The following is a 13,266-nucleotide window of genomic DNA, read 5'->3' on the forward strand; positions in this document are numbered from 1 at the left end:
AAATAATAAACATTTTTATTTCAATAGTTTTATTTTCAATCAAAAATTAAAATCCGAGATTTTTAAAAATTTCGTTCAATCAGTCTTCTAAGCACAAAAGCAAAGTTTTTCATGCCATATATTTTTTTTCCGTCTAATTACGACCTAAACTACCGAAATTTAATGCTTTGCAACCAAGTCAAATTTCATGGTGACCCGTTGTAATATCTAAAATACTGTAGTACTTAAATAAATTAGATGTACTAAAACTTACTTGGCCAGTATTTAAAACATTTCTTTTTTATTAAAATGTTAGGATAGTTGACAAACTTTCACAAATATTTGTCTTTTCTATCCACAGTAAAGGATATGTTTTATATTTTTGCTATAGTTTAACACATAAATATATTTTGTTTCACAGGCGAGCCGAAGACGGCAGCGTATACTTCGGTGGTTGGGCACGCATGGCCCATCCCATACAAAGCTTTGCCGTGGTGGAAGTGGCCAAACCGAACATTGGTGAAAAAGCGCCCTCTAGAGTGCGTGCTGACGTCACAGTGACTCTCAGTGTGAGGAGAGAGATTAAACACGAGTGGGAGAATTTGAGGAAACATGATGTTTGCTTCCTGGTTACAGTGCGGCCTAGTCAGAGTATTGGTGAGCAATTGTTTTTTTGGGGTAATTTTACCAGCTGATTTTTGATGGGCTATCTGCGTAACATCAATTAGGTTGGAGATAATAACCAATTAATTCTTGTTGTTTTGCCATTTAACGATTTAGCCAGAGATGAGATTATAGTATATCTCTTAGCTTATGTGGTTATACTTGTTACACACAATTTTAGTACAATTCATATCTGTTACATTCCGTAACTTATAAGGATCCTGATTTCTTCACTTTTGTTCCCCATGTCCACCCAAAATGTAGTATTAACTACAATAATTCATATATTATGCAATTTTCTCAACAGGCACAAAGTACGACTACAAAAAGAGTATGGTGGAACAAGCGGGCATAGTGTACGTACGCGGTTGCGAAGTGGAGGGAATGTTAGACGCGTCGGGGAGGGTCATAGAGGAGGGACCGGAACCGAGACCAGAGCTGGATGGAGATTCTAGAACATTCCGCCTGCTTCTAGATCCTAACCAGTATAGATTGGATTTGGATCGAGCTAGCAAGGGACACCAGGTAAGAGTTGTTACTGTTTTTATGTAGTGGGTTATGTAGAAATTTGATTATTGATTATAATTGTTCTGTACAAAAAAAAATGTATGCGTACTAGAGTACACACGTAAGAAGTGAAACTTCTTTATGACCTTTAAAATGTCACGAGTATGGCGTAACGCAAAAATGTCACGCGTACGGTGTAACGCAAAAATGTTACACTAATTTTTTGTCCAACCCCTATAAAGAAGTTTCACTTCAAAAATATGATTCGAACGCTTATACGATCACGTGTTTGTCCTTTCGTTCATTTTCGTCCATTTGTCATAGTAAAACTGCTCATGAAATATTGCACTAAATGAATTTGTGCTCATACCTTTATCATAAGCCAAAAAAAGATACCTATAACGTAAATAAATTTTAAATTAACTGGGTAGGCAGAAAGTTACTGAATGAACGGTTTTAAACTTATTAAAGAAAAATGATTTAACGATTAGAACTTTATCGCACAGCTGTTTGTGGATATATTAAGACATATTAAGAATGTTTGACACCAAACTTTTAAGAGATCGAACTTTAAAGACACATGAGAAGAAAAAAATAAGCAATTTGAAACCCTCTCTTTCAGGACGTATACGAAACGTTCAACATAGTGATGCGCCGTAAACCCAAAGAGAACAACTTCAAGGCGGTGCTGGAGACGATCCGCGAGCTCATGAACACCGAGTGCGTGGTGCCCGAGTGGCTGCACGACATCGTGCTGGGCTACGGGGACCCGGGGCAGGCGCATTATACCAGGTAAATATACTAATATTTATACTTTCTTCTGTAACAAATCTTCCAGATAAAGAAGGACCCGGGACAGGCATTTCATACCAGGTAACTAAAGGATTATTTATACATGCTCCTGTATTAAATGATAAGGGTAAAGAAGGGGCATATACAAACGCTTCATTCCAGGTAATTTTAGATTATTTGTATCAAATCTTTAGTTAAATGCCAGACCATAAGTAAGGGACCCGGAACTGGCTTATTATGCCGTATAATAATAACTATACTGACAATCACAAAAATCGGCCGACGTGAAACTCTGCTTACGATTCTTTTAGGCAGAGTTTTCAAATGAATTATGTATTTGTGTTTAATTGCGTCGCACTGTTTATCTATTCTTTATAACCCTTACGATGGGTGAGGTAAAGTAAAAAAATAAAGTAAAAAATAAGTAAATTTAACATTTGCATCACACACTTTTTTAATTTCATTTTCTGTCTATTTGATTTCAAAAATCTTTTGTTAGTTTACATAATAATGGCCAACGATAAATGTATTTGAAAATAAAACATATAGGCCAGTAGAAATCGACACTAAAAAACCCTAAATTCGCAAAGCACGATGTAGTTCTGAATTTTTGGTATGTTGTTTGGATCAGTTAGGGTGATGTAAATCCCAATTTGCAACTTCAAAAAAGTTGTGCTCGCTGCGCACCACGTGATAAACTGCGAAAATTTTTGACTTTTTTCACTTTTTGCTCTAAAAGTCATAAACTATGCGTTTCCGACAAGTATCATTCAGTACATAAATTAAGGTTATTAAATTTGCAACAATTTAAGCCTAATTACAGCTCCCTAAACCGTAATAACGACTAAACTGTGGCCATTCGAAGATGGTTCATTTTTCCCGAAATATTGAAATTTTTAGTTTTGCTCCCGTTTGAAGCAAAATATTGGCAAAAACCGCTCGTTCTATGAGAAGGTCGTATAATAAAGTTGTAGTGCATTTAATTTTCTTTCATTAGAGCATAGAACAAAGTCTGTGAGACAAATAGTTCACTCACAATATCTGAAAAACAAAAAGAAGGTAGAAATAGATTTTTAAAGAATTGAAACTGAGGGCATATAAAATCATAAAAAGGATAATACTTTTTCATTTGCAGGATAGGTAATTAACAAAATTACAAAGCTAATTAAATTTGCAACACGCTGAATGGAAGACTGTAAAACTTCTTTTGGCATAACTTATGGTAAAAATTTGAAATTTTCGGGAAAAACTGACTATCTTTGAAAGGCCACAGCTTAGTTGTTATAAGGTTTAGAGAGCTGCGGTTAGGCTTAAATTGTTGCAAATTTAATTAGCTTCGTAATTTTGTTAATTACCTATCCTGCAAATGAAAAAGTATTATCCTTTTTATGATTTTATATGCCCTCAGTTTCAATTCTTTAAAAATCTATTTCTACCTTCTTTTTGTTTTTCAGATATTGTGAGTGAACTATTTGTCTCACAGACTTTGTTCTATGCTCTAATGAAAGAAAATTAAATGCACTACAACTTTATTATACGACCTTCTCATAGAACGAGCGGTTTTTGCCAATATTTTGCTTCAAACGGGAGCAAAACTAAAAATTTCAATATTTCGGGAAAAATGAACCATCTTCGAATGGCCACAGTTTATAGACTGGGGTAGAAGCCTTTAAAAATAATGAAAAGATAAAAAAATCGCAGTCGGATGAAACCCATTAGAAAAGGAGGGGAATATGATGAAAATAAAAGGAAAAATAAATTACGGTCAATCCGAGTTCGGGAAGTGGGAGGGGGGAGCTTTTAAGAGAAAAAAATGGTTTCTCTCGATTTCCGACAAAACTACAAGTCCTACAGAAAAAAGTTCAATGGCAAAGTTGTAGGTAATTATAAGTCCTACAACTTTTGTATTAACTATTTTTTCACATAACCTCAAAATTTAGGTGAAAAATTCAAAAAACCAAGTTTTTGGTCTTTTATTTTTATCTACTTCAAAATTTATTGTTTTTCTACGAAATTTGGTGGAAACTTACTTTATTATGTCCCAAATACACTGTAATTTATTTGATTGAAAATATTTATTTTTTCGCCTTATTTTGAATTAATACCAAAAAAACAACCTAATTTTCAATCGAAAAGTCACCCGTCAAAATATCAGCTTTTTTCAAAAACTTGGGGTGCCTTTTATTCATTGAACTCTCTACTTTCATATGGTGTAAAAAAAATAAACACCACCATAGTGAATGTTCTCAGGAAATGCATACAAATAGTGTGAAAATTAGCTTTTACTAAATCAGGCACACTTCTCGAACTACCTGAAATGTTTTTATCGACATCAATTTGCTTTTGAATATGCTGTAAAATATTAAACTTAGAACAGATAAATATTTTTCTTTTGAAATATTACCGAAAAGCCGATACAAGAGAAGATATAGAGTTCGAGAAGTGTGCCTGATTTAGTAAAAGCTAATTTTCACACTATTTGTATGCATTTCCTGAGAACATTCACTATGGTGGTGTTTATTTTTTTTACACCATATGAAAGTAGAGAGTTCAATGAATAAAAGGCACCCCAAGTTTTTGAAAAAAGCTGATATTTTGACGGGTGACTTTTCGATTGAAAATTAGGTTGTTTTTTTGGTATTAATTCAAAATAAGGCGAAAAAATAAATATTTTCAATCAAATAAATTACAGTGTATTTGGGACATAATAAAGTAAGTTTCTACCAAATTTCGTAGAAAAACAATAAATTTTGAAGTAGATAAAAATAAAAAACCAAAAACTTGGTTATTTGAATTTTTCACCTAAGTTTTGAGGTTATGTGAAAAAATTGTTAATACAAAAGTTGTAGATCCTTTTATTACCTACAACTTTGCCATTGAACTTTTTTCCGTAGGACTTGTAGTTTTGTCAGAAATCGAGAGAGCCCATTTTTTTCTCTTAAAAGCTCCCCCCTCCCACTTCCCGAACTCGGATTGACCGTAATTTATTTTTCCTTACATTTTTATCATATTCCCCTCCTTTTCTAATGGGTTTCATCCGACTGCGATTTTTTTTGTTTCAAAAATTATCTACTCTAGTCTATTAGTCGTTATTACGGTTTAGAGAGCTGTAATTAGGCTTAAATTGTTGCAAAAGGAAGTTGGATTAAAAAAACAGTTTAATATTACACGTTTATTTCTATGCGCAGTAGCCATTAAGATACAAAGTTCGCCATGACAGTTTTTACTTATATGAAAGAGTGAGAGAGAATACTTTTCTTTTTGTCTCATCAATTACATTGCCATCAAAGCACAGATAATGTTTCATCTTATTTAACACCCTACCTCAATGTAATAAATGGGACAACATAATAACATAATATATAACTACCATACTACCTTAAAACTAGTACACATCTAATACAATAATTATCAAATATTTATGCATAGCATTAAAGATACATGCTTATTACACAATACCACATTTTTCAACAAATTTTAACAACAACTCTTTTTTTAATGGCTTTGTATACATGTCCGCCACTTGTTCATTAGTAGATACATATTTTACATTTATTTTACCACGCAATATTAACTCTCTTATATAATGATGTTTTATATCTATATGTTTAAGTCTTTTTACATTATTAGTATTAGCTACCATAATGGCTGACTGATTGTCACATAATATTGTTACTGGAGACACATTAGAAATATTAAAATCATTAAGTATATTAATCAACCAACAAGCTTCACTTGATGCCATGCTCATTGCTACATACTCTGCCTCAGTAGAAGAAATGCTAACAGTACTTTGTCTTTTAGAGCACCAAGATATAAGGCAATTAGAAAATATAAAACAATAACCAGTTGTAGACTTTCTATCCCTAAGATCTCCCCCCCAATCAGCATCACAATAACCTAACAGCTCATCATCATTACATTTATACACAAGTTTATAATTTATTGTATGTTTAATGTATCGCAAAACCCTTTTTAAAGCTACTAATAAAGTTTCATTAGCACGGTCTTGGAATCTACTCAATATTGATAGTGCCACACATAGATCAGGTCGTGTGCCTGATACTGCATACATTAAACATCCAATAATCTGTCTACACAAATTTTCTGTATTTTTATCTGTTTTACATTCACTTTCCAATATTTTAGTATTAAAGTTTTGATCCATAGGTGTACTTATAGGTTTACAGTCGTACATATTAAATCTTTTCAAGACATTTTCTAGATAAGCTTTTTGACATAACTCTGTAACCCCAATATCTAAATTCTGTTTAATATTTATCCCCAAAAAATCTGAAACCAAACCCAAATTTTTCATCTTAAATTCCTTATTTAGCATTAACTTAAATTTACATACTTGACTCTCATCAGTTCCAAAGACAAGTAAATCATCAACATAAATTATAACATACAACTTTTGTTTATCATTACATTTTGAGTAAAGACAAGAATCACACTGAGATCTTTTAAAACCTTCTCTAATCATCACAGAGTTGAATTTTACATTCCAGTACTTTGGAGATTTCTTAAGTCCATACAGAGACCTATTTAACTTTACAATATTTTCACCATTGTTATATGCCCCTTCAGGTAATTTTAAATAAACATCTTCCTCTATATCACCATATAAAAATGCCCCTGTTACATCCATTTGTGAGACTGGTAAGTTAAGTTTTGTTGCTACTGCTAAAAATAATCTAAATGTTGACAATTTTGCTACAGGTGCATAAATGTCATTATAACTTAATACATCATTTTGCTCGAACCCTCTAGCTACTAACCTAGCTTTATATTGCAAAGAATTATTATTACTTTTAATCTTAAACACCCATTTACTATTAATAACTTTAGTATTATCAGGTAACTTACAAATATTCCATGTATTATTTTCCTTGAGAGTTTGTAGTTCTTTCTGAATTGCTTCCTTCCACTTACAAGAGTCCGGGCTACTCATGGCTTCTTCAAATGTTTTAGGCTCACCGTCAGACACCAAAGCGTTGTGACATTCATAAAACGCAGTTGGCTTCCTCACACGATTGGTTCGCTGTCTGGTTATTTCACTATCACTTGGTCCACTCGAGTCCCCACTTTCACTTGGTTCATACAAACTTCCCTCACTTTCTGTATCACTATTTGTTTCTTGATAAGTATCCTCTAGATTATTATTCAAACATTTTTCTTCATTTGGTTTTTGTATTTCACTGGCTGGTAACTGTGCAGGCAAAAGATTGTATAAGCTGCTGTCATCAAATTCTCCTGTATCACTCTGATTACTTTCAAGAAAAACAATATCTCTTCTTATTACAATAGTATCACTACAAGGAAAATACACTCTATATCCCTTTGTAGTTTCTCCATATCCCACCAGTAGACCTTTCTCTCCCTTTGGGTCCCACTTCTTCCTCTGTACTTTTGGGGTGTGGACAAAAACTGTAGTACCAAATATTTTTAGGTTATTTATATCATATGTTTTGTTGAACCACAATTCATAAGGAGTTTTTGTTTGAACACTACTTTTACCTGTTCTATTTATAACATATGCTGCAGTATTGACTGCTTCAGCCCATAATTTCTTTGACAAGTTCTTAGCGCACAACATTGTCCTAGCAGCCTCAACCAGTGTTCTATTTTCCCTCTCCGCATTGCCATTCTGCTCAGGGGTATAGGGAACAGATGTTTGATGAATAATACCCTTTATATGGAACATTTCCTGGACCTCTTTGTTAATAAATTCTGTTCCATTATCACTTCTGAATATTTTAACCGTATTTCCTGTTTCATTTTCTACTCGAGCAATAAAGTTTCTAATACACTTTTTAATTTCATCTTTATTTTTAATAAAATAGACCATCCGGTATTTTGAGAAGTCATCTTTAAATACAATAAAATATCTGGAACCTCCGAGTGATGACACCTCCATGGGTCCACAGGTATCTGCGTGAATTATTTCACAAACTTTTGTGCTAATATTTTTACTCACTGGATAGGGCAAACGATGGATTTTGCCCTTCAAACAACTTTCACATTTCTTCGAATCACTCTCAAAGAAAGCAACATTATTTTTCTTCAATATATCTTTCACGTATTGCAGGTTTTGGTGGGCTAACCTTTCATGCCACACATTCAAATCTTCGTGTGTAAGTTTAGCTGCATTAACTAAACAATTTGTATAAAAGCGGCAGTCCAACACATACATATTGCCACTTCGCTGTGCAACTGCTACAATCTCATTGTACTTGTTGTAAAATTGACATTTGTTCTGGTTTGTTATTATGACATAACCTCTACTTGTGACACGAGTAACAGATAACAGGTTCATTTTTAACTCGGGAACATAAAGAACATTGTCTATGGTTGTGTGAATCCATTCATTGCCGTTCCATACTTCAAGCACCACCTGCCCGCATCCTTCAACACTAATCTGATTTCCATTACCGACAGTCACCAACTTATTTGTAACATTTGAATATGATGAAAAAAGTTTATGATCACAGCACATATGTTCACTTGCACCGGAGTCTACTAGCCACTGGGTTTTGTGGAAATTATCGCTGATTGCACTTTCTACAACAAATGCATTGTTTTCTTTTTGATTCTTGAAACGACACTGACTTTTAACATGTCCAACTTTTTTACAATAATAACACCTCTGCTCAAATCGACCCTCATTGCGGTTATTATTATTATGATGATTATTGTGAGGACTTGCACCTTTTTTATATCTGCATTCACTTTGATAGTGCCCAACTTTATGACATTTAAAGCACTTCACCAATTTCTTCTTCGCAACAAATGCAGCAGAAGATGAATGTGCAGTTTCACTGCCACTTTTATCCTTTATCCTTTCTTCTTCTATGAGTAATCTGGCTACTAAATTATCGTAGGTCTGCTTGTCGTCAGCTGCAGATTCCCATGCAGATACAAAATGTTTGTACTGGTCTGGCAATGACATTAAAACTTTTGTTATTACGAGCTTATCGGATATTGTTTCACCATGGTGTTTTAATTGATTTTGCATTTCTTGAATCTTTGATAAAAAGGTAGACATTTCCATACCATCTTCATACTTGAATTGAAAAAATCTTTGTTGAATAATATGGATGCTTGTCTCTGATTTTTGTTCATATACACTTAGAAGTTTTCTCCACATCTCAGCCGAGGTTTCACATGATAAAATATGTACCATGACATCTTCTGACATCCGTGTAACCAGTATTGTCTGGGCTTTTGCATCGGAAGTTATCCACTTAGTACGGTCGGCAACATTTTCGGGTTTTATTGTAGTGCCGTTCACTATGTCAAACAAGCCCTGGCCTCGCAGCAAGACCGAAGTTTGAAAGCGCCATATATTCCAATTCTTGGAGCCTTCCAATTTTATTGCTCCCTGTCCGTGTAATAATGAATCCATTGTATCTGACCGATTCCTCTTCTCCTTGCCTCGTTCCAACCGACGAGTTATTTCCTTCCTGACAATTTCAACCTTCAAGCACGTGGTCGCGACGCCGCACGTGCTATTTTATTCACGTTGATGCTTTTGCCAGTATTACTTCTTGCGTTTACTTTAATCCAATCTGATTACGAGTCTGGGCCCATAACCAAAAGGAAGTTGGATTAAAAAAACAGTTTAATATTACACGTTTATTTCTATGCGCAGTAGCCATTAAGATACAAAGTTCGCCATGACAGTTTTTACTTATATGAAAGAGTGAGAGAGAATACTTTTCTTTTTGTCTCATCAATTACATTGCCATCAAAGCACAGATAATGTTTCATCTTATTTAACAGTTGCAAATTTAATAACCTTAATTTATGTACTGAATGATACTTGTCGGAAACGCACAGTTTATGACTTTTAGAGCAAAAAGTGAAAAAGGTCCAAAATTTTCGCAGTTTATTATTTGCGTAATTCTTTCCTACTTTCCCAAATTTTGTAATTTTATTAATTACCTATCCTGCAAATGAAAAAGTATTATCCTTTTTATGATTATATGCTCTCAATTTCAATTCTTTAAAAATCTATTTCTACCTTCTTTTTGTTTTTCAGATATTGTGTGTGAACTATTTGTCTCACAGACTTTGTTCTATGCTCTAATGAAAGAAAATTAAATGCACTACAACTTTATTATACGAACTTCTCATAGAACGAGCGGTTTTTGCCAATATTTTGCTTCAAACGGGAGCAAAACTAAAAATTTCAATATTTCGGGAAAAATGAACCATCTTCGAATGGCCACAGTTTAGTCGTTATACGGTTTAGAGAGCTGTAATTAGGCTTAAATTGTTGCAAATTTAATAACCTTAATTTATGTACTGAATGATACATGTCGGAAACGCATAGTTTATGACTTTTAGAGCAAAAAGTGAAAAAAGTCCAAAATTTTCGCAGTTTATCACGTGGTGCGCAGCGAGCACAACTTTTTCGAAGTTGCAAATTGGGATTTACATCACCCTAACTGATCCAAACAACATACCAAAAATTCAGAACTACATCGTGCTTTGCGAATTTAATGTTAATTTCCACTGGCCTAATACGTAAAATTATCAATTCATGTAATATTTTGTCCAGGATGCCCAATGAAATACCAACACTGGACTTTAACGACACGTTCCTGGATATGGAACACTTGAGGAACAGCTTCCCGGGACACGAGATTAAAGTAAAGACTGACAACCCGCAGAAACTCGTCCGACCGTTCAAGTGAGTATAACTTATTTTATAACTAGCGGTCCGCCCCGGCTTCGCCCGTGGTACCTACATGTTTAAACTATCCTATCTCTCAAGTTGGATCGAATGCGAGTGCGAATTTTATTATAATCGGTTAAGTGGTTTAGGAGTCCATTGAGGACAAACATTGTGACACGAGATTTATATATATTAAGAATAGTTTCCCGCGGTTTTGAAAGGAAGTTATCAGTAACATCTGCATTATAAAATTATAAGTGTTTCTAATATGTGTTGTAATGGATCTTCCCATGAGACTTTTACTGCCGTAAATAGTAGCCTATCATACTATAAAATCGCTCCGTTGCGACGTGTAAGAAAAACAAACGTGTTTATTCATTTTTCCTTCTTTCAAAGTAGAGTAGTACTAAATAGTACGGATAAGGACTAACTACTTATCCTGGTTCCGAGCTTGTTGATACAAAAATAGTTTCTGTAAAGATACTAGATACTAGATAGCTTTCCAATGGTAAATTAATTTTTAAAATTGATACAGTACTTTTTCATTACAAATTTTTCCTCCTAATTATATTAATGTAAACTAGCTCATAACTAGCTCATTTTATTTTTCATGATAGCTTTTCCATCTTATTGTGCTATTATTATTCGTATATTTCGAGCATTTTATTTCCCATACACATTTTAAAGCATCCCGTCCTTATCAATTAACTTCTATTAGCGGCTATGACGTCACTGAAACATGTGCTCTCGGGAGAAACCCAACAGCAAATTCTTTCTATTCCTATCGGGAAGGTCGTTCGCACAAAATATATTTATAAAGTTTTTATATCGGATAATGGTGCCGCTGAAAACATAGAATATAAATGATCTGATCTAAAATTATATGTGTTTTCTGATACATCAATGAAGGCAAATTGTTGATTCATCTCACCGAAATGGCACATTTTCTTTTCTCATAAATGTAAATTAAGATAAAAATTTATGATCATTCAAATATGAAGACCCAGTTATAACAAAATTTTAGATTATTTTTCGCCTCCACGAGTCGTTATGTATTAAACACAGTGTGAGTTTTGAAATCGTTTTTGAATTGTGGAATTTATTATTAAATTGAATGCTCATAATAAAAACAAAAACATTTATCTTACCACTATAATAACTCGATGCAAAGTTTATCAATGAAACAAGGAAAACGTAAGCAAATATTATTTATATAAATCAGAGTGAATGAAATAGAAATATGTACTTCATTATATAATATTAAAATTTAAATATATTTATGTAAGCAGAAGTTATGCATGATAAATTTCAAGCGGCTTTGTTGTTAGGAGGAATCTCTTATCCGCAACCTAAATCAAATGGTTCAGCAAATAGATATATAACTAAGCATTTACCTTAATTTTTAAATAAAGTTCTGAAAAAAGAAACAAAACATACTAAATATATAAGAATTAAAGTGAAATAAGAAAATATCAATCTTGAGGTGAAAATCGAAACTGTGACTTTCACCGATCCCTAGCGTTATTACTATGAAACATATAATTTTACTAGCTGTGCCCGCGACTTCGTCCGCGTGGAATAGTGACTGCATAGTAGTTACTACTTAACACACAATTATTGAGTAAACACGTCTTGAAACACGTACTATCATATACAACTAAATTATAAGTACTTACACATTATTATAAAGTTAAGAAATAAAATAAATAATAACACAAAAGAACTGTTAGTAAAATTTATTACTAAACTGAGCTATAAAACTTAGGTACAGAAGAGTTCAAAATTTCCAGGATGTGGTTATTCTCCCGCTCCCATATTCCTTCTACTTTCACAGACTTTCAACTTTTCCCTTTCACCCCTAGTAAATGGCAGAACCGATTTTGATCTAAACCATGTCTAATCATACCTATATATTATGTACATGTCATATCCTTTCGTTTGGTACTCCATTTGGATTATTTATCCCCACTATCACCCCTAAGGTGCCCTATATGTAATAAACAGATTAACCAATTTTGATAAAACATGACTAATTGTAATTCACACGTCATTTGATATGCCGCTTGATTATATTATTTGACCACATTCGATTATTCATTCCCACTTTTACCGCTATAAATCAATAAATGGATGAACCGATTTTGATTAAATATGCCTCATCATACTTCTCACGTCAGGTCATGCCCTTTCATTTGATATGCCACTTGGGTATATTATTTGACAACTTTTATTCCCACTTTTATACCTATATCCAATAAATGGATGAACCAATTTTGATAAAATATGTCTTATTGTACTTTACACGTCATGTCTTTCATTAGATAAGTCACTTGAGTATATTTGATAAAATTTATTTATTTATTCCCACTTTTACCCCTATATCAAATAAATGGATGAACCGATTTTGATAACATTGGACTACTTAATTGTTTCTGACAGGTCGTCTTTTTTCATTTGATATATCACTTGGGTATAACAGACAGCATTCGTTTTTCTCATTCCCACTTTTGCCCTACATATAATTATTGGATGAACCGATTTTGATTAAATATGCCTCATTATACTTCTCACGTCAGGTCATGTCCTTTCATTTGATATGCCACTTGGGTATATTCGACAACTTTTATTCCCACTTTTATACC

At 33.3% G+C, this 13,266-nt stretch overlaps 1 protein-coding gene across 1 annotated transcript in view; it reads left to right on the top strand.

The window, feature by feature from the left end:
* LOC149900652 (RNA helicase aquarius) overlaps positions 1-13,266 on the top strand; it is a 58,781-nt gene that overhangs the window by 25,357 nt on the left and 20,158 nt on the right. The window contains exons 12-15 of the mRNA XM_090112196.1: positions 401-636; positions 950-1,167; positions 1,772-1,941; positions 10,508-10,639. Coding sequence (XP_089968322.1) covers positions 401-636; positions 950-1,167; positions 1,772-1,941; positions 10,508-10,639 — 756 coding nt within the window. The remainder of the gene's footprint in view (positions 1-400; positions 637-949; positions 1,168-1,771; positions 1,942-10,507; positions 10,640-13,266) is intronic.

This window comes from Colias eurytheme, chromosome 18 (genome assembly GCF_061535395.1).
Source record: "Colias eurytheme isolate Ceu_HAF_F1 chromosome 18, ilColEury1 Martin Lab GWU primary, whole genome shotgun sequence".
Classification (NCBI taxonomy): Eukaryota; Metazoa; Arthropoda; class Insecta; order Lepidoptera; family Pieridae; genus Colias; species Colias eurytheme.